The sequence below is a fragment of the Halichondria panicea genome, chromosome 10 (assembly GCF_963675165.1).
Source record: "Halichondria panicea chromosome 10, odHalPani1.1, whole genome shotgun sequence".
Lineage (NCBI taxonomy): Eukaryota > Metazoa > Porifera > Demospongiae > Suberitida > Halichondriidae > Halichondria > Halichondria panicea.
This window is the reverse complement of record NC_087386.1, coordinates 3,136,619-3,157,473: the sequence shown is the minus strand read 5'-3', so window position 1 is coordinate 3,157,473 and position 20,855 is coordinate 3,136,619. Positions and strand designations below refer to the sequence as shown.

At 40.9% G+C, this 20,855-nt stretch overlaps 2 protein-coding genes, 1 long non-coding RNA gene and 7 other non-coding genes across 11 annotated transcripts; 2 read left to right on the top strand and 8 right to left on the bottom strand.

Moving 5' to 3' along the window:
* Positions 1–82: 82 nt before the first annotated feature.
* On the bottom strand, positions 83–14,206 carry LOC135342451 (phosphatidylinositol 4-phosphate 3-kinase C2 domain-containing subunit beta-like). Its single transcript, XM_064539181.1, has 30 exons — positions 13,686–14,206; positions 13,075–13,370; positions 12,437–12,630; positions 11,857–11,977; positions 10,567–10,807; positions 9,826–10,005; positions 9,475–9,561; positions 9,107–9,303; positions 8,702–8,824; positions 8,331–8,474; positions 7,787–7,895; positions 6,956–7,011; positions 6,720–6,800; positions 6,336–6,539; positions 6,178–6,271; positions 5,819–5,946; positions 5,602–5,683; positions 5,330–5,500; positions 5,127–5,219; positions 4,894–5,023; positions 4,536–4,672; positions 4,091–4,260; positions 3,760–3,916; positions 3,129–3,238; positions 2,545–2,749; positions 2,210–2,380; positions 1,535–1,679; positions 1,280–1,386; positions 804–932; positions 83–367 (listed from the first exon to the last, which is right to left on the bottom strand). The coding sequence occupies exons 1-30, from the start codon at positions 14,115–14,117 to the stop codon at positions 161–163; spliced, it is 4,701 nt and encodes a 1,566-aa protein (XP_064395251.1). The 5' UTR covers positions 14,118–14,206; the 3' UTR covers positions 83–160.
* Trnap-agg (transfer RNA proline (anticodon AGG)) lies at positions 3,566–3,637 on the top strand. Its single transcript has one exon. It is a non-coding gene; the product is annotated as a tRNA-Pro (tRNA).
* On the top strand, positions 4,151–8,467 carry LOC135342458 (uncharacterized). Of its 2 annotated transcripts, none has more exons than XR_010396883.1 (4): positions 4,151–4,287; positions 4,399–6,559; positions 6,711–7,901; positions 8,327–8,467. It is a non-coding gene; the product is annotated as an uncharacterized LOC135342458 (long non-coding RNA). The 2 variants fall into 2 exon arrangements; XR_010396884.1 differs by having other exon boundaries at positions 4,257–4,488; positions 4,858–6,559.
* Positions 14,207–14,327: 121 nt separating the features above from the next.
* Positions 14,328–20,808, bottom strand: LOC135342456 (26S proteasome non-ATPase regulatory subunit 13-like). The gene is made up of 16 exons (XM_064539189.1): positions 20,627–20,808; positions 18,862–18,937; positions 18,718–18,752; positions 18,602–18,657; positions 18,397–18,440; positions 18,217–18,303; positions 17,645–17,740; positions 15,798–15,873; positions 15,646–15,725; positions 15,481–15,559; positions 15,349–15,395; positions 15,165–15,227; positions 15,013–15,093; positions 14,850–14,895; positions 14,729–14,799; positions 14,328–14,562 (listed from the first exon to the last, which is right to left on the bottom strand). The coding sequence occupies exons 1-16, from the start codon at positions 20,725–20,727 to the stop codon at positions 14,461–14,463; spliced, it is 1,140 nt and encodes a 379-aa protein (XP_064395259.1). The 5' UTR covers positions 20,728–20,808; the 3' UTR covers positions 14,328–14,460.
* On the bottom strand, positions 16,186–16,258 carry Trnam-cau (transfer RNA methionine (anticodon CAU)). Its single transcript has one exon. It is a non-coding gene; the product is annotated as a tRNA-Met (tRNA).
* Positions 16,336–16,408, bottom strand: Trnam-cau (transfer RNA methionine (anticodon CAU)). The gene has a single exon. It is a non-coding gene; the product is annotated as a tRNA-Met (tRNA).
* Trnam-cau (transfer RNA methionine (anticodon CAU)) lies at positions 16,625–16,697 on the bottom strand. The gene has a single exon. It is a non-coding gene; the product is annotated as a tRNA-Met (tRNA).
* Positions 16,770–16,842, bottom strand: Trnam-cau (transfer RNA methionine (anticodon CAU)). Its single transcript has one exon. It is a non-coding gene; the product is annotated as a tRNA-Met (tRNA).
* On the bottom strand, positions 17,047–17,119 carry Trnam-cau (transfer RNA methionine (anticodon CAU)). The gene has a single exon. It is a non-coding gene; the product is annotated as a tRNA-Met (tRNA).
* Trnam-cau (transfer RNA methionine (anticodon CAU)) lies at positions 17,193–17,265 on the bottom strand. The gene has a single exon. It is a non-coding gene; the product is annotated as a tRNA-Met (tRNA).
* Positions 20,809–20,855: the final 47 nt, after the last annotated feature.

The window sequence follows — 20,855 nt, the reverse complement described above, 5'->3', positions numbered from 1 at the left end:
GGACCAATTGAAATTCTTCACCAACTATGCACAAAGCTATCTACAGGCTCTAGACTTAAGGCTAGCTTGAATTTTATGCGAGTTGTCATCCAAATCTTTGTATATTCAAAAGTAAAAAACGAAAGCCCAGCGATCATAGTACAAACCATACATGTAATGATTAATGCCATACCGTTTTACTTTCTACAAAAGGAGACATTTCAAACCAGTCCGATACTATTGTTCCCTGTAGCAATTGAGTTCTATAGTCGGATAGCTTGATAGTGTCCACACACAGACATTGCTTGTTGACTATTCTGTTTGCATCCCACACTGACACTTGAATGGAGCGGTTGCTTAGGGCGGATTGGGGTATCACGTACACAAACTGCAACAGAATGTGCATGTGGAATCAAAAGAGGTCATGTATAACAGTGTACACCGTGTCTACTGGCAGTGGTTACAAAAAAATTAAAGTGGAATAGCAATTCAATGCGAAAAAGTTACATTGTTAAAGTACGATTCTGAAGAATACATACGATCATTATTATAGCCATAAGCCCATAACTCAGCTCTATATATTCCGTAAATCGTACATCCACGTATAAAATCCAAAATTATAATTTAAGCTCATACAGGTAGTTGTACTGGAATTTCAACACTCACACACACACACACACACACACACACACACACACACACACACACACACGTCACTGCTGTGTGCTCTTGCATTGTGCTAAAAAATAGGATACCAACTACATATCAGTTGGAAAAACATCGTTCTCTTTTGCTATGAATTTTCGAAATAGGTTCCAGCTTACCTGCTGATTGTAAGTGGGATTAAGGGTTCTTTTGGCAATCTTTGTTTTTTGCTTTGTTGTCTTTTGCAAGTCTGGTAGAAGGTAGACCTTCACATACGGGTCGGCAGTCTCCATTCCTTCGCGAGGAGCCTGCACAAAAACACAACATGTATGTTACCATCGGTGTACACGTACATTGTACTGTACGGCGGATAATTTCCAGGGGTCAAAACATTTATCGTTGAGCAATGTAAATTTAGCCAGTTTGTGGATATTATTATTGTGGTTGCTGGTTGCTTGCACTGCAGGTAAAGGCAGTCAATGATCGCTTCATTCAACCACGAAAATTACCCGCTACACGATATGTGTATAGTGTATGAGACACTCATCCTACGCATGGTATGCGTGCACATTTACATAATTCAGAAAAAGCATCGAGAGATCCTAGCTATTTTTTGGATAAATGACATAGCTCGTGTACATAAATAAGAACGTACTAAGTCTTTCACATGTCTGACCATCACTGACAGACACTGCTGTTTCACTTTATACGCCAGCTCCAGCTTCACTTTCCCCAGTGATGAAGATGATAGACCCTGCTCCTCTGTTAGTAAGAAAGTGAAATTTGAATACACCATAATTATTGCAGCTTAAAATTACACCCTACCTTACACATACATGTAGCAGCACTAATAGACTAAAATTCCTAAAACCATAGATGTAAATATTAAATAATTACACTCGTGGCACACCTTCCTTCAACTTCCCCAGTTCTTGTTCGTCTCGTATCAAACAATGTAGGAAAGTGTACACAATATCTGATTCTGATACTCGGGGATCCATCTCAAGCACACCGCACAAATACTCGTTCAGCTTCAGCTGCCTTGTCTCAGATGTCTACAGAGTACAATTAATTATAAGGTGTGAGGGAGCACATGGAGATATATATACCGGTACATGTATTTATTATGTGCATCTGAGTTGCTTTAGAATTAGGAAGTGTATTGTAATAATAGCTGTCTAGTGGTAATCTTGAGCGAAGCAGGTCGTACCTGATACAATTACAAACGTTAAAAAAATTGCTGGTTTAAACATTTAACATACTACCGTATAGCGAGTAATTTTCGTGGAGTAAAAATTCGTTATTACGAAGGCGTGGTTTACCCGAACGCATGCAATGCAGTGCACGTAATAAAGCAAACAAAAAAATAATTTTTACTCACGAAAATCACCGCTGTTCAAATTAAAGCAACACATTTTTTACCCCACAAAAATTACCCGCTATACGGTATTGAGTACATTTAGTAGTTAAAAGCAACTTACTATAGGCATGCATGCAGCTACACAATTCAGCAGCTAGGAATATATACGCATCAACAAAAACTGACAGTGGTACTGATGCCTGTACAGTACGTATTATGACACACCTCTTTTGTGTTAGATTTTCCTGGAGTGAAGATCTTTCCGGGTAGCACTGGCAAATTCTCATCTGGGAAATACTGAGCTAACTTCCTTTGGAGCTCATTAAATTCTCTGTATCTGCGAAATATTACAGATTTTTTGGCACTGCAGTCTCGGTAGATCTCGATCTGATACATCTGGAAAAGATACATTTATACGTATAGTTATTATTATCTGCTTTTTAAAAGTCCATAAAAACATAGGAAACACTGTGCAGTATAGATCGATGGAAAGATGGAAAGGCCAGTCACAAAAAGAACAGCAGTAGCAATGAAATTACAGTAACCTAGCTTGCACTGACATAATGTGTGTCTGGATGAAAGCGCTTGTGGAACCCCAATACCACTGTGTTGGTAACTTTGCCGTCAGTAGCAATGCTGTAAGCCTGAGGGCAAAATGAGAGGAGAGCAGGGGTATTTTCACTGCTTGAAAACTTGAACTGGGCTAGATTGTGGATGAAAAAATTTACTGGGGTAGACAATGAGGAGAGGCTGTCCTCGATGTACCTGTATAGGAGGAATGTGGGTATCATACATGTACCATCACACACACCATACAATGCACAGTTTTACACACAATACCGGTCTGTTTTTGTACACTTATAACATGACAAACGTACGTGTAATGATACCTGTTTATAATGCAAAAGGGCAGATTAATAGTAGCTCTAAATTTCAGAGCAAGAAATGCAGTTTTCTCGAGTAGCTATGGATGATTTCTATATTTGGACATACGTACATGTGTATAGAATGGTTCATTAATTTAGGCAGTATCTGCAAATTTAACGAGGCGCAAATAAATTATTATTGTGACTGCCCCAGTAGACTTGTTATACATGCACAGTATGTAATACAGTCATAGTTATGCACAGCTAAGTATACATACTTGGTGAATGTGAATGTGGCCTCAGGCTCTGATTTTCCTGGAAGGAGGGCGTCACTGACATACTGAATGTCCTCAGTGGTGGACAACTCAGGCAGCCCAGAGGACAGCATCTGCAGTAAGTGTTGAGGGAAATCTATTGAGTGCACATGGCATTGTATCATCAGTAAATCCAGTGCACAGTATCCCACGTACAATACACATTTATGTCAACCACACGTTTTTTTTGTGCTAATTTTAAGGCTCCGAAAACAACATGCGATCTTTATTTATTTATTTCCTCAATTGATTAAACGCTTTGATTTCAATTGTGATTTGTACAGGCCTTGACTAAAAGCCGTTTAACTGTGCAATACGGGATATGATAGCCGCTCACCTAAATAGCATTAGTTAATAGCACTACTCCGTATTGAACTTTGTGTAAACTACAACAAGCAGCTGGCCAGTTGGTCTAGTGGCATGATTCTCGCTTAGGGTGCGAGAGGTCCCGGGTTCGACTCCCGGACTGGCCCGAATGTTTTGTTTTGCTTCACAGATTGTTAGCATTGATGCATATATATAATAATAATACAGTCTGATATAGGAGGTCGAGAGGCCACTGAAAGGACCTCTCTCTGATTCAAACAAAACTTACTAGAGATAAGAGACTGAGTAGCAAAGACGAGTGTTTCCTGAGCTCATTGTACGCTGCACAACACAAGTCTGTGAATTTCTGAAAGTTGGTGGTAGGCTGGTCCCCTCCATTGATGACATACGCCATGTCCCTTGTCAGCACAAAAGGTACTCGATCCCTGTACAAAGGCAGTATAGTGTGTGTAGCTGAGCCCGTATATATACAACTGACCAGCTATACTAATCTTAAAGTACAATCCTAGGTGATCAGATGGATCACGTCTTATATGCACATGTCCATGCTTTGCACTGGGCTAAAGACATAAATCTACATACAGAGTGTAGAGTTTAACCTCTTGATGCTCCCAAACATTTGGGCATTGCCCAGGATCTTTCCAAAGTCAATATGGAACATGTGTCCAGACTTCTTGATCATGATGTTGTCATTGTGGCGGTCACAAATGCCCAAAACGAAGGTAGCCACACAATAGCCAGCACACGACAAAGTAAAGTTCTCTACAGCCTGTAAAAATAGTCGTTATTGCTACAGGTAATGTATAGGTTCACAATATAGAAGATGCATCCTTAAATCCATGATGTACGATTCCTATGCAAAAGTATATTATTATGGTAAATATAACTTTAAACTCTATTGATACAGGGGAACTACATGATTGAACAGAAATTTTCCACATGCACTTGGAAATTCGAAGACCGATTCACTTGAAGCCAGTATGCTTTAATCACAAAGGTGGGATAAGCAGAACTGGAACTGTACGTATATTTAGCTTTGCTCACCTGCTGATAAGAGCTCTCTGTCGGGTTGTGCCTCATCAGCCACTCCGAGAGAGGCTTGTCCTTGAATGACCCTGTGACCCCGTGTTCAGTTTGAATCTCCCTCAGTGTCGATGCCTCTGTCACCAGTTCTAACATGCCTGCATGTGGGTACATGTATATACAAGAAAGCTTAATAAAAGCATCAGCATGCAATACAAGCGATAGATCATCCCAACACATAATTTTTATAGTAAAGTATACAAACCAATTGTAGGCTTTGACACCTGCATGTATGTACACGTAGCTACAAAGTAACTGTAGCAACAGCTACACATGTACACAGTGTATGCAGCAAACTAATGGCCGATCATTCACTCACCTTCGTCAACCCCGGTGGCAACACACTGGTAGGTGATCATCCTGAGGTCGATGCCAGCCTTCAGCCAGAGCTTCTCCATCAGTTTAATCATTTGTAGCACCAAAATGTCCTGGCGTAGGTCGTCGCCCACCTGCAGGGGACAAAGTATGATGAGGTATTGAGACTACACGCCCCAATTAAAATGCACATAAATATGATACGTACGTTTTTTGTACAGATGCACAAAACTCCACCTTGTATATGATCTCAATGTCCTCTCCACAGGCATCAGCATTGAGGAAGGACAGTCTCAGAGGAACAGTGTTCGAGTTGAAGTAAGCACAGGTCTAAAACAAACAAGATGTGAACAGACAATAGTTAGTCTACATGAACTAATTCCCGCCTACATGTACAACTCATTCTACAGAGGGCAAACCCCACTCATATGCACTTATACCTCAACGGATATCCCCCTGGCTACCATGGCTGGGTTGAGTGGGAGGCTGAAGGGTCCCATCAGTTTGTCTGCAACACTCTGTAGCCCATGGATTAAAACTGTTTGTCTGTGTGAAACTCGGGAGGACTTCACTGCTGTCGCTACTGAGCTTAGGTGACTCACTAGCTCAACCTGCATCGGTAGCATAAAGACATTCAATCAATAATAGGCACAGTGCATGCAAAGAACTAATGGGTGGATGAACTGTGCACATACATGCATGCACAGCTTACCTGTGTATTGAGCTGTAGTAGGAGTTCATTACCACACAATAGCTCAAGGGCAGCCAGCAGCTGAGAGTACCTCTCTTGGAACCTGCATTTTTAGGATTTTCATTACGCAACGCTCTCAAAACATTTTTTTCAGAGAAAATAATTATATTCAATGTACAATCTCCACTTTTCCCCCTTCATCTGTGAAATACTTAGTGTTAACTCCCATGGCACCCACCTGCTGTCAGAGACCATAACAACTCGAAGGTGCCAGAAGAGGTAGTGTGCCACCCTCTGAGAAGACCTCACTCTTTTCAACAGTAGCTCTGTCATAGCAGACACTTGGAACACATCGCAGCGGAGTGACTGGGTGGGTAAGGGTTAGAGTTAGAAGAGTTAGAGTTAGGAGAGTTACCAGTTTAAAAATAAGAATTTGACTTTGATACTAGTTTACAACTCAACTGACAAGGGTCCTCATACTTATACCCATATCATTGGTTTTACAAGTCGAACCGTTGTCATGCAGGAGCATAAAATATGTGTTACTGCCGTTATGTATATCGCATCACTCATGCATTGAAACAGTGACATTCTCACCTGCACCAACTGAGGTAGTAGGTCACAAAGGTCGTCGTTATTTAGCTTTGTAAGCCACTCTACACCTTTGCTCCGTACGTACATGTCGGGGTGTCTGCACAACGAAGATACATATATAATTACTGCATGTACTTTGCTTGATCAATGTGCTAGCTCACTGTGCATCGAGTAACTCCAGACCAAACGTTGGCTCAGTGACACTTCCCCACTCCTTGATCATGGCCCAGATGTCACCCAGCTCACCACGGCCAAAAGAGGGGGCGGATAGGATCACCGTGGAAATGCCACGGGGACATTTGCTCAGTATACCAGAGCAGAACATCCGGTTAGACCACACCATGGCAAGTTCACTGGGTGTGTGACTGTGGAAGTGGAGTATAGGGTATGTACATGTACCTTGTCAATTGTGAACTATTAATGTGTACAATTATACGCATAGAGCCAAACAAACACAGTACGTACAATCGTTGGGTGATGAATGACACACACGGTTGTAATTTACATGTACATGCAATATGTGCTTCTCACTGCAGAATACACACCTCTGAAACCTGTTTCTCTCTCCGACGGTAACAATGGTCCTCTTCACATTAGGGGGAGGGGCAGGACGACTGGTTTTCAGTCTGCACATGTATAAAAGTACAAAGTTAAGCTTCATGTACATGTATGCGGTTAGTTCATAAATGATGTCCAGCATAATTATAGGTGGACAGCAAATGCTAAATATTATAAGCACATTGCCTAAGTGAATATGTAGCACAACTAGGACACAACTGACCTGTTGGGCAAAGTGACTGGGAACTGGTACCTCTTATCAGGCTCTTCAAATCCAACCTATACAGTGTCACACATGGATGACATAATTACATAATTATGATGTACGTACATGTATATTACTGTCAACTGTACATGTACATGTAATAACAAAAATTATACCACACTTACGTCACCACAAATTGATCTCATTGGTCAACAGCTGTAGGATATATATCTATATAATTATGCTATAGAATATTAGCATACAGCCCCAGGCATGCACAGTTTTTCAAGCTGTTTTTTAGTGTTTTCATTTGTAAGAAAGTAAGCAAAGAGAAAAGAGCCATGCTTGATGGTACTAAGACTCAAAGCGACGGCAGAAACACGGAAGGTGCTCTCCAACAAGATGGCTAAGCTTCCATGGGTCCATGGGCGCGGTTTAGATACATTTATCCAAGAAGAGCTTGAACTCCAGTAAGGGACGTCGAATGGTCAACGCTTGGACCAAGGAAGCTCTTGAGCATCTGTAGGAATCAACATGTTGCTCAACTAGCTTATTGACGGCTGCAAAATCCGGCATAGTCTTGATCTTTTTTGCAGTCTGCATCGTGATTGAATTATTGCTAGGGGGAGGTCCTTTTATAGTGCTGCGGTCACGTGGTATAAGTCAGATATGCCACACCTACTCGGAGGATATGCACCCTATATGCATATCCTCCTCTTAGGTGTGGTATATCCTATACTCATATGGGAAGCTAGGTCCTAAATCCCCACCCTCTGAATTTAACGGTGGAGGAATGTTAATACATACATATACATGTATGGTTGTCAGTCGTTGTGTTTGATAACATACCTGTAGAATGATGCTTTTACGATTGTGGAGGTCAGAGTACATGGAGTCTACAGGATCAGGCTCCGCCTCCATCCACAGCCCCACCACCTGAGACCCTCGCACCAGCACTCTGGGGGTAATTAACATACATAATTATACACGAAGAAACAACCACTCTTTAAAATCAAGTCTTGCCTCGAATTACGTAGAACTGCATAACAGTGTACATAATTATGTGTACCGTATAGCGCGAAATTTTCGAGGGGCTTAATTTTCGCGGATTTCGTGGCTAGCAATCCTACACGAAAATTAATTCCATGAAAATTGAATTTCCTGCTATAACGTGCAAAGATTTAAAGGTGTGGCTTCCGGTAAGCAGTCATTCCGCGAACATGTGCAACGAAAATGCTTTTAGAGGCCAATCCACAAAATATAAGTGCCTCGAAAATTTCGCGCTATACGGTATCTTTTTGTATGCATGGTTTAGTGAAGGATCTAAAAGTATATCACATCAAAATGTGTGTGTGTGATTTCAACAGCTCCTACGTATATGTACTGTAGCCACCTGTCATGATCGAACAATCTGAGGGCAGCCCAGGCGACTGGTGACCTGATGTGCTGGTGGTCTGAACCGATCTCTATCCCATGTAGAATGAACAAAACTCGGCTCTCAAGAGGAATGCTAGAGATTTCCACACCAAGGTTCAGCCTGCATTAATAATTAACTACATGATTGCACATGAAAATTCAATCAATAGATGCCGAACATACAGTACATGTATTATTGCATGCACGCACCACATTTTACATTTTATGTACTGAAAATGCAACTTTTTATCACATCCTGACTGTGGCTATACTATTACAAGTAAATCCAACCCTAGCTTTCATTTTTTAGTGTAAAGTGGAATCCCTAGTGTAATCTTAGCCTCATACCATTTGTCCCACACCACACATTCAAAGAAGTCTCTGGATAGTTTTGCATGAGGTGAGAACGCTTTCTTGGACAGTGCCTTCCCTCCATAATAGACACACACCTCAACTTGCAGACTACTAAACCTGAGGCACATAACCATGTCATAAAATTATTATAATATGAAAACTATCAACATAATTATATACATGTAAAACATAATTATCATACATGCATTACTGTAATGTATAGTACTGTACGTACCTACGTAATATATATCATACGCCTTCAAGGCAGACGTTGTAGATATTCTCTGGTTTAGATATTCCTATAGCTAGCCTCGGTCCCAGGCCGAGTTTTCGCTTCCTATATAAAAGCGAAAAATCGGCCCGAGGCTGACGAAGAAGGATATAGCATGCAGCACTCACTTTTCCAGCTTATGCCCTGCTATCCTGTGCAGAGCGGCCACCTTGACTCTCATGTGTCCATGCTGTGTGGCAATGTCTTCAGTGGGACCCACACTTCCTACCCAATGTGGGCTGTATCCAGGAGTGAAGGTTGAGCAGTACAGAGATACGAGATGCTGTACTGATAGTTTCAGGAGGTCCAGAGCTTGAAGTATGTCCTAAAGGAAAAGACAATCAGTATGAGATAGTGGAATATTTGACAAGGAACTGAAAAGGTACAAAAACTAAAACTACGAAGCTGTTCTGTTGTGACAATAAAATTAATGGTACTTAGCTTGAAACAAGCAATGCGCATGGCTCTAGACTAACTTCGTTGCTTAACCATTCACCTGGACATGCTCCTCCTGCACAGTGTAGCTCCCATCAGGAATGGATATCCACGGATCGTTATCAGGGAGGGACACAGCTGACGAATCCTAACGAGCAAAAAATATATTAGACCGGTAAACAGCAGGCAAAGGTTATAATTATGAGCAATGTGCATTCTTGCAAAGTTGTTTCTGGGATTAGAATACAGAATTGGGCCAAAAATAATAAAGTATTATTTTTGGTTTTCTTAACCGGCTTAAATGAATGTCTTAATTTACTATAATAGCTAAACGAATCTGAATAATCACTATAATCACATGTACATGTGTATACATGGGTCCAAAGTTTAATCATGTACACAATTGACTCACAGTTGGAGAGAAGAGCGACTCCTCCAGCTCCAGTTCAGTAGCTGTCTTGCAAGACCTCCTCAGGTTGAACACAGCATCGATCATGTCAGGCGGCTCCATGAAACACATCCTCTCACAGAGGAGACACACACATCTCACCACACTCTGAGTCAGCGTTGGGAGACTCACCGGGGACAATGTCTGCATGAATGGGCAAGGAGGCAGTTTTGCATGCATGAGGATTTTGCAAACTGAAATTAATACACAACAAGGAGCAAACAAGGCGAAAAAGAAATAAGTATGACACATAACGAAGTGCATAAAATGTATGCAACAGTTTGAGTACGTTGGCATACTGTATGGCATACTACAAATACGTTGTCAAAAATAAAACCTCTGACATTAATTTTTCCCTCCAAGTTGTTTTGCATTGTATGCAATAATTTATGACAGAAACTATACGTATCGAGCTATTTATAGTACTTATTCCTTAATCCATACATACATTCACGCATGGAATGGGTTGCACAAAAGGTAATCCTATTTAGGTGCTTCCCACACCATATAGGATTCCCTGAACACTAGATGCGTGGTCATCAGTGACAAGCACTCATGCATGTACTCCATGTGGTGTTTTGTTCCGACCTTCATGCAGTAAGATTTTGGACGGAGGAACTTCAACAGTGACACAATATTAAAACATATGATAAACTGAAATAGTGCTCGAGAAGTTAATAACAAGCGTACTCTGCACTAACTCACCATATTCTCATGCGACTCCAAAACAGACCTGAACTTCTGCTCCTTGGCATAATAGCTGTTGAGAAGACTGTTGGCTTCATCCTGTGATATACAAGAACCACCAGCTGCTGTATTACCTCCCTGAGGTAGGGGGTGGTCCATCTTGTTACGGTTGGGAGGTTTCTCCACTAGTACTAGCTTGACATCAGTCCGCAACTTTTGACACTGCTTGACATACTCGTGCTGCCCCAAACCCAGATCACTGTCAGAGTGTCAGAATTAATAATTGTAAGTATAATAATAATTATGGTAATCTGTGAACAGTTGCGCACTCCAGATCACTCTGTCTCAAGCTTCTGAGTAGTGAATTATTAAGTACTCAGTAGTATAGTTGTACGTACTGACGTCTATTTGTGCTCAACTTTTACAAAAAGCGATATTATATAACATTGTGTACTCCTCCCCAGAATGCTTATGCTGGTGTAGCCTGCTAGAAGAGAGGCATACTGGTCCATTGTTACAGTAGCTGATAGCATTGGAACAACGTGGAAGATCTCTGTCAGGCATGTAAAACTCAGCAGCTGTGAGTGGATTTAGTGGCATGTTTTCTACTTAATTGTAATGACTACACTGACTAATCTTACTTAAGGGCTATTTATTTTGTTATTATGTGTTTGTGATTTGATATTGCTATGATTGGCTGTTTTGGTTGAGCAATTGTTCTTTTTACAATACTTTGTAGTGTGCATGTGACAGATGATTAACGTTATTTAACGGAAATTGCTCTTGTTACAATAGTCGACTGTTTAAAGTAACCAAAGCAAACCTTAGCAAAAAAACCAAACTAATGACACAATGGACATAGTTATCAGCAACCAAGCATCAATAAATGCCAGCATTACATGCATGAATCACAGTTTCGTTTAGAGAGCCCTTCTAGAACAAACAATTCGCTAGAAGAACCACACGATTTTCAATTTCCTGCATCCTCCACTGGAGATTTAGTGCTGGGCACACCAAATCATTCAAACCTACTATAATTATAGGAAAGGATTACTTCAGATGCACTCTCACAGCTAGACAAGACAAGACAAATTCCCTGAACAGGCCACGCACTCCCGCCTTCATTGAAAGAAGATCATAGTGAAACTTTCTTGCGGAGACGGGGCCCCTATAAGTTATACTGTGTACATATTGGTGTATACCTGAGCCGCACCTACACTTACGTAGGAACTACCAATCAGGAATACTTGTGTACTTGTACTAAAGACACTTTTATTATTTGATATCTGACCAATATTATTTACTCACCTATGCAGAAACTCCTCTCTGCCGCAGACCTTTAGCCTACTGACTGTTACATCCTGTGATCCCTTCCCACCACGAGACTCTCTAAGAGCCCTGGCAATGAGACTCTGCACCACAGTTACACCTATAATCATGTATATCTAATTTGTGTACCGTGTGTAGAGGGAGCCATCACCATAGTGAATAGAATTACAGTACATGTAGGGGAATAAGGCTACATAATGATGAGACCGGATGATGACCAGCACTAGTAAATGTTCAAGCTTTAACTGTTAGTATATACAAGTACAACCTGAGCAACAGTAGAAAGAAATACAAAGATAGTGGACATTCTTTGCATTGACTGCATTGTAACATGTACATAGGCAAACTATTTTTGTGATACTAATTAAATTTTCCCCCATATGTACATTCTGAATAGCTATGCATACACAGTACGTGCAACTGTTCGACACACGTTTATAGAACAAGAGAAGAACCACACAGTTAGGCAAGAGTATTACTATAAATTTTAGCCTTCATAATATATAGGATCACTTTCACTTTCACGTGCAAAAACACATACCCATGCATGCAAACTCACCACTACACTGTAGTGACACAGGCGGATCTGTTGGGTTGGAGTAAACCAGGACAGTGATGGTATTTTCAGACTTGCTACTAGAGAATGTGGCGACTCCATACAGCTTTGAAGTGGGTGGGGACTGAGATGTCACGAGTACTGGGGAAAGTAGGAGGGACCGCTCACACACCTCACCACGGTTGCCTTGGGATACCCTGGGGATACAGCCAGGTTGTATCACATGATTACGTGAATTTGTCAGAAGGGAATTACGATCACGCGCAACTAATTACAGCCTTTACAGGTGGGTAAATGGGTAAACTGTTTTTTTCGACATGTAATGTATCTGACAAGCTAGAGGTAAAACCTTGAACAATGCCTACATGAATGAGGGAATTTATGCAACACTGCTAGTAGTTTACACAGTGAACACGCAGTTTACATAATATTGTGATAACAGCCTCTGCACTAGCTAATAAGGTCACCATAAACAGAGATATAATATACCGAGAACCAGGGAAATCCTTACTATCATAAGATGCTCAACATAAATATGAGGAATGATTACAATGGCAAAATAAAATAACACCCGTGGTCAGCACAGTTTGGGAAACGTATAGTTATGGTAAAATACATAGCAGTTTAGCATACAAACTTACTTTTCAACAACCTTCCAAAACTCTTCCATCTCTAGAGACCATGCCGTACTGGGGGTGAAGTGATCGTCAGTGGACGTGTCTGATTCAGTGATACGAACAAGGTCGCACACATCTTTAAGGGGGGAAAGGGGGAGGGGAGGAGAGGGTGTGTTTCTCAGTGGGCGGTCTTCTATGGGTCCATCCAAATAGCATGTGAACCCTGAATGTGACGAAACAGACCCAGTGAGAGAGCCCCACCTCCTGGAGCCAGCTGAGCCACGTCTATCACTGCTCTGGCTTAAGCTTTTGGTAAGTTCCTGCATAGGGCACAAATACTCATGCATGGTCACTTATTTAACATAATTATGCTACCATAATATTTACAACAGTGAGCACAATGGCACATATGTACTCTAAATTATTAATCCCTCTCCGTGATAAGAGTGTGTAGCAATGCACAATTCAATACACAGAATGGCCACTATTTTCTGAGACCACAAATCCCTTCATGAGCTAAGGCGAGTACCAGTGGGTAATGACCCAGGGACCAAATTTGGGGGACCAGCACACACTTAGATGCACAATAATAATATTAACTCCAGATGGCCGAAGCCTGGTAAGTGCGACAGCACCTTTTTGCCTGTTGATGACCTTCTTATTGCAGACATTGACGTAGACTGCTTGAGAGTTGGAGCAAGAGCCTTGGCTAGCTCAGACACACTGACTCCTCTAGGCTCTGTGCAGATCTTGCTCCTGCCAGCACCACCCCCGGGCCCGGCCTCAGGGTAGTGTTGTTGTGTCCCTCTAGCTCTTGTATCTATGGTGCCATGTGGGTAGGTTTTGGATACATGCAGCTTCTTATGCAAGAGAGAGGGAGATACAAGAACTGATGCTAGACTCTTGTCAGTCTTAGCTGGGGGTGGAGGTCGCTTTGGAAGAGCTAAATATTTCTTGGTAGGGAGAGTAGCTGCTGCTTGTCGAGGGCTTATGGTCTTTGAGTTGTCACTGGTGGTTGAGCGATCCTTCTCTTTCCAGAAGTTCATAGCTTTCTGATTGGTCTCCATGGCTTTGGATGTAGTCTATGCAGCAACTGCACTTTTTAATAAAACATACAAGCTCTCTTTTAGATCTAGGGTAAAGGTAGTGAGAATTAAATGTACAATTCATTATAATTATGCACCTGGAAACACAAAGAGTTGGGCTTGTGCAAACAGTGATTTCATGCATTGGTGCAAGTAAAACATATACACTGGCTATTATTATAATTGGTATGATTCAGAATTGCAATTGATATATAATATCTACTGTGGTAGATCTTGGTAGTTATTTGGTATTTGACTTCTTGAATAATAATAATAATTGAGTGTCTAGCTAGAATCGTTCAGTTCAAATAGTAACAGTTTATGATCAGTGGGACAGTATCGCATCTGGAACCTCGTCTTTAACATAGTGTATGGTGTTTTTGATCTGTCCACACCATTCATTCATCCGGTCTTTCAGATTCTCCGCCTGGGGTAATCACAGAAACGTTTTGCAAATAGCAATAATCAAGCAGTAAAATCAAGCAAGTAAATCTTAACATGGCAAACCAGCAAAATAAATTATCATAAATGAGCATTGTTACAACATGACATACATGCATTCACATAATTTTTTATGCAGTATTTTGCCGCACCTGCGTCAAGTCCAGCACCCGTGGCTGTACCCAGTGCATGGCTATCTCCTGTCGTACCTCATCAATTTGCCCTAAAGCAACTTATTAAACAAACAAGAATAGCTATAAAGTATTTACTTACCTTTCACCAATCCTAAGGACAGAGCTTTCATAACCAGCATCTCAACCTGCAGATTATGTACATGTTGTGAAGGTACGTACTATTTATACATGTACATGAATAATTACGCTGTGCTTTAGTATAAACCCCGCCTTGCAATACAATACACAAGTGAGTAACGTACATCAGTCTCTGGAACATTTGCAGCTTTACTGACATCAGAGAATGTTACACTCCTATCATGGGCATGCCTTCTGAAGACAAGCTGTAGGCAGTTCATTGAAGACTCAGTTATACGATATGATAATTTTCCTCACTGACTACTTTCATACATACCTCCATTAATGCCAGCAGACGAATTTTGCGCAATAGATTGTCTTGGTTTTGAAACAAATCAGGCTGTAGCAATGATCATAAAACTATTACATGCAACAAATAATACATAGTTAGCTAAGAGGATCAACACTGCAACTGTAAAACTGCTACATGTACAACACATGCCCTTAGCTCCCTAGCTCACCTGTTGCTGCCACAAGGGGCCAAGCTTCTCAAACTTCTCAATGTTTCCTGAAATGGGTAGGGGAAAATGCAGAACTATAAAGAAAACTAGAGCACCTACATGTGCATGCATGTTACTGTAACATTGCTTCACCTGCATTAAATGCATACATAACATCAATCAGCCACTGCTTATCTGTTCCCTGAAGAACTCGGATCACGGGATGGCCAAGCTGCAAATGATTGCACATAATTATGAATTGCACATAATTATGTAAAAGATGCAGAATATGCTTTGGGTGTTGATACACTCCCTCACCAATTCTCCAAAGTTGTAGACGTCCTTGCCCAGAAGAGCAGCCAGCCCCAGACTGAAAGCCCTGTCTGTCTGCTCGTCACCTACAGTCATGTGACCAGTACTGTTTTAAAATTATGCTACCGTCTACTGATAACAACTCTATATGCACTCACGTGACAAATCAGCAAGATCAATACATCCTAGGAAATGCAGAGCATCGTGATAGTACGCAGTATGGTCAGCTCGAATCTGAAAGTAGAGAAATATCTATCAGAGCAAGATTTTAAGGGGTATAACAAGAACACTCTCAGTCAAAAACATCATTACCTAAACACACAATTCAATCTGTTACAAGACAAGTGCTAGTTAATTCTAAGGCGGCATTTTATGAGGCTGATGCACCAAGGAGGCACACACATGCAGATATCGTCCGTATAGATTATATCGTCCGTATAGAGGGTATTATTTTGAGATAACTTTTCACGGATTAAATTTGTGCGGAATAGCAGCTTTTTTGCGGCATGCATGTGATATTAAATTTGTGTAGCTGAGTAAAACACATGCCACCTGTGAGGCTTGAACTCACGACCTTCGGATTATGAGACTGACGCACTGCCGACTGCGCCAAGGAGGCTGGCACAACACATGTATAACGGTATCATGGCAACTGTTTTTTGGGTGTATATAGCTAGCTGAACTGCGCAAAACATATGCCACCTATGAGGGTCGAACTCATGACTTTCAGATTATGAGACTGACGCGCTGCCGACTGCGCCAAGGAGGCACCACACACGTATACCGGTATCATGGCAACTGTTTTTTTGGGTGTGTATCTAGCTGAATTGCGCAAAACATATGCCACCTATGAGGGTGGAACTCACGACTTTCAGATTATGAGACTGACGCGCTGCCGACTGCGCCAAGGAGGCACCACATATGTATAACGGTATCGTGGCAACTGTTTTTTTGGGTGTGTATCTAGCTGAATTGCGCAAACATATGCCACCTATGAGGGTCGAACTCACGACCTTCAGATTATGAGACTGACGCGCTGCCAACTGCGCCAAGGAGGCACCACATATGTATAACGGTATCATGGCAACTGTTTTTTTGGGTGTGTATCTAGCTGAATTGCGCAAAACATATGCCACCTGTGAGGGTCAAACTCACGACCTTCAGATTATGAGACTGACGCGCTGCCGACTGCGCCAAGAAGGCACACACACAGATATAACGGTATCACATAGCAACTGCGTGTGTATCTAGCTGAATTGCGCAAAAAATATGCCACCTGTGAGGATCGAACTCACGACCTTCAGATTATGAGACTGACGCGCTGCGCCAAGGAGGCACCACACATGTATACCAGTATCATGGCAACTGTTTTTTGGGTGTGTATCTAGCTGAATTGTGCAAAACATATGCCACCTGTGAGGGTCGAACTCACGACCTTCAGATTATGAGACTGACGCGCTGCCGACTGCGCCAAGAAGGCACACACACAGATATAATGGTATCACATAGCAACTGCTTTTTGGGTGTGTGCTAGCTGAATTGCGCAAAACATATGCCACCTGTGAGGCTCGAACTCATGACCTTCAGATTATGAGACTGACGCGCTGCCAACTGCGCCAAGGAGGCACACACATAAGTATAACGGTATCATAGCAACAGCTTTTTGGGTGTGTAGCTAGCTGAATTGAGTAAAACCAGGAGCATATAAAGATGTGCTCCTGGTAAAACATATACTACCTGTGAGGCTTGAACTCACAACCTTTAAATTATGAAACTGTCGTGCTGCTGACAGCTTTTTTAGTATAAAGGTTGCTAGTTCAATAAATGCCACCTGTGAGGCGCAAGCGAACTCACGACCTTCAGATTATGAGACTGACGCGATTCCAACTGCGTCAATAAGGCAAACATAATTGTAACCAACAGGTAATAAAGTCAGTAGCTACGTTGAGGGAGCAGAATGAACGACAATCATGTGACTCTATTTCACACAGTCATACAACTTTACCTTGTGGTAGTTGCTGCAGAGATCGTAGTATCTTGCGTGCACCTTGGTTATTCCACTCACTGAGTCCAGCTCTTTGCCAGCTTCCTCAACTACACTCTGTGTGAAAGAGTGTGAACTTACTTACGCATCCTGTATTTACGGGCTAAAAGTGCACTGACATTGCAATTTATAGTCAAGATGGCCAGAAAGCCCTTACAAAGTTCACTTATAAACTAGTGTACATGTATTTATTATAATGTATGCATGCTTAATGTCTGTGCACCAACATGCACATACACAATGCATTTAAGTTTGGTATTATCAAAGGAGTAAGATATCAGGTACTCAATTAATACCGTAGTGCTAGAAATGTACGCGTGATGCAAACTAATTTTATGCGAGCGCCTATCATATTGCATAAATTTGTATCGCTCAATTATTGGCTTTATTTGAGGCCAGTACAATCCCCATTGAAATCGCGGCGTTTAATCGAGGAAATAAATCAATAAAAATCGCGTAACGTTTTCGTAGCTTTAAATTGATCACAACGCAATATTATGCTCGCATATACATGTATACATTGTAAGCCAAACCTTGACAGCTTGGAGAGAGGACACTTTAAGATTGAAGCTTCCTATTGATATCATACACAGAACTTTGGCCTCCATGTTGTTCTTGACCTGTATATATAATTATATACATACACGTATAATGAAGTAATATGTAACACCAACACTTGGCTACAACAACTGTATAATATGCAGTAACTATACCTTCTCTTTTATGCCCTCCATGAATGTGATTGCTTCATTGGGATCTGTATCAAATGAGACAAGAATCACTACATTTGAAAACGACAACACTAGCTAGTGTATTTGGTAGCCAAAAAGTGTACTTTACAAACAAAGTTTAATCAAGAATAACAGCAGAGTTCAGATTAAGTGTAATGTACCAATGAAATACTATACGTACATGTACCTGTTATTTCTCTGATGAGGTACAGTATGATCTCCACAAGTGTAAGAGGATTTATCCTACAGGACAATAAGATTATAAAGTACCACTGCCTGTGTAGCTTTAACTAACACACTTACTTGTGCTCAAAGTCCACTAGGACATTCTTATAAAACTGCACGGTATGAAACGAATTCATGGTGAAAGAAGAAACCACCATCGCTTTTCATTTAAGGTACATTAACATGCTTAATATATAGCCCATGACATGCATGTACACGTACCTCCATGAGTCCACTCTGCTGTAGGAAGTCAGTCTTGACAATGGTGAGGACAGCTTCAGTCAACTGGTGCCACATTCTAAAGAAACATCTCGTACAATAAACAAAGCTACAAATCTATCCATAAATCACACCACATGTAGGGTCATTATGTGTCGTTGTCAAAGTAACAAGAGTGTAGTAAAAGTTATACAGTCCCTTCCGTGCTATAATACCTATCTATCACATAAATACAACTTACTCATAATTATAAGCGTATAGCTGATGTAATTCGAGGGAATAAATTTTTGTGGAAAGACTGTTAAAAAGATTTTCGTGGAATAGCAGCCTTTTTGCAGCAGCATGCATGCGAAATTAAATTTATGGGTTTATTATTCGCTTATAATGATGTAATTATGGCACTTTATGGAAGAAATGTCCAGGGGGGCCTTATATCGAAGAATTATGATAATTCATTTACAGACACTGGGCACCATTAACCGTACCCTTCGACTATTTTGAGATTTTGTCGCACTACGAAATTTTTTTTACAGTGCTGGCAGTGAGTTGAACACTAGATACACTGTACCGTATAAGTCAAATACACCACAAAATATTATTAAAGGATGGTAGAAAACTTTATGTATTTTATGTAATTTACAGTGTTAGTGTATTCTGTTAAATGCACCAGGAAGATTTTTATTAGCACCAAATCTCCTTTCCAACTTATTAGACATGGACTGGCAATATAATTATGCGCTAGCTGGATTAAGAAGGGATCTCACCCAAGACACAGTTATTTTGGTTTTGTGGTTTTACTCTGACTTGCATCCTCCGGATCTAACCATCAATACAGCATCGCTACTCGTCCAATAATACTACTCACCCTCACAGACACTACTAGTCTTGCAACTACCGTAATTGATCACAGTGCCAGAAAAAATTAATAAAGAATTTAATTTCATATTTGGCGCATCTTTTAGAACACCAAATATCCAACTGGCGCATAATTATGGTGGCGCGTATGTTCCACAGCTATTAGAAAAAATGGGCTCAGTTTTACTTGCTAGCTGCACCGTTGAGAGCTGACTGGTGAACAACATTCATTGACTGTAGCTATGGGTCAAACAATTGTTCAGTGAGTATGTGAAGGAAGTAAAAAATACGCAGTTATACCGTATATCTTCTAATTTATCGGACAGCAAAAAATAATTATTTTGGAAATTGTCCAGGTATAATTGGAACAGATTTTTATAGAGCATGCGAAGTGTCCGGAATAATTAGAACAAGCAGCTGCATGCGAGCTAGCTAAGTTTAATAGAACAGTGTGCGACTGAATAGCTATGACTGAATAGCTATCTAAAACTAGCTACTCAAAGCTATCTAACTGCAGCACTCTAAGTCTTACTTGCCGTCTGTGAATGTAACTCAAGTATTGTCCGGATATTTAGAACAAATGTAATATTAAAGCACTGGAGTGTCCACGAAAATTGCCCAAAAGAGTGTCCGGGGATTAGAAGTGTTCGATAAATTAGAAGATATACGGTAATTGTTTTTTATAAGCGCCAGCAAAATAATTACTTAAGGCGCTTCTTTTAGGGCCAAAAATTATGACGTGGCAAATTTATGGTGGCTGCTGTAATTACATCAATTACGATAATTATTTATTCGTGTAGGAACACGCCCTCAATTAAACCACATGGAGGGGTACTTCCATTTCCAATCCCTCTTTTCACGATTAAAATTGAACACATCGCAAGTGTATATTCAGGAAACACTTCGAGCTAACTTTTTAGAGTGTAACTCATCAATTTGTCCCAGTAACTCTCCAACATCACCAGCTATACCAGCACTTGATTTCAGGTTCTGAATGTAAACAGTGACAGACATTTTGTTTTGTCTTTGAGATCCTGTGAACAGTGCGAAGATGAGGCACACCAAGTATGTATGACCTCTGACCTTGTCTGAATCGGGTCGTCAGTTTTACTAATCATAATAAGTGTCCAAAGAGGGTGTTG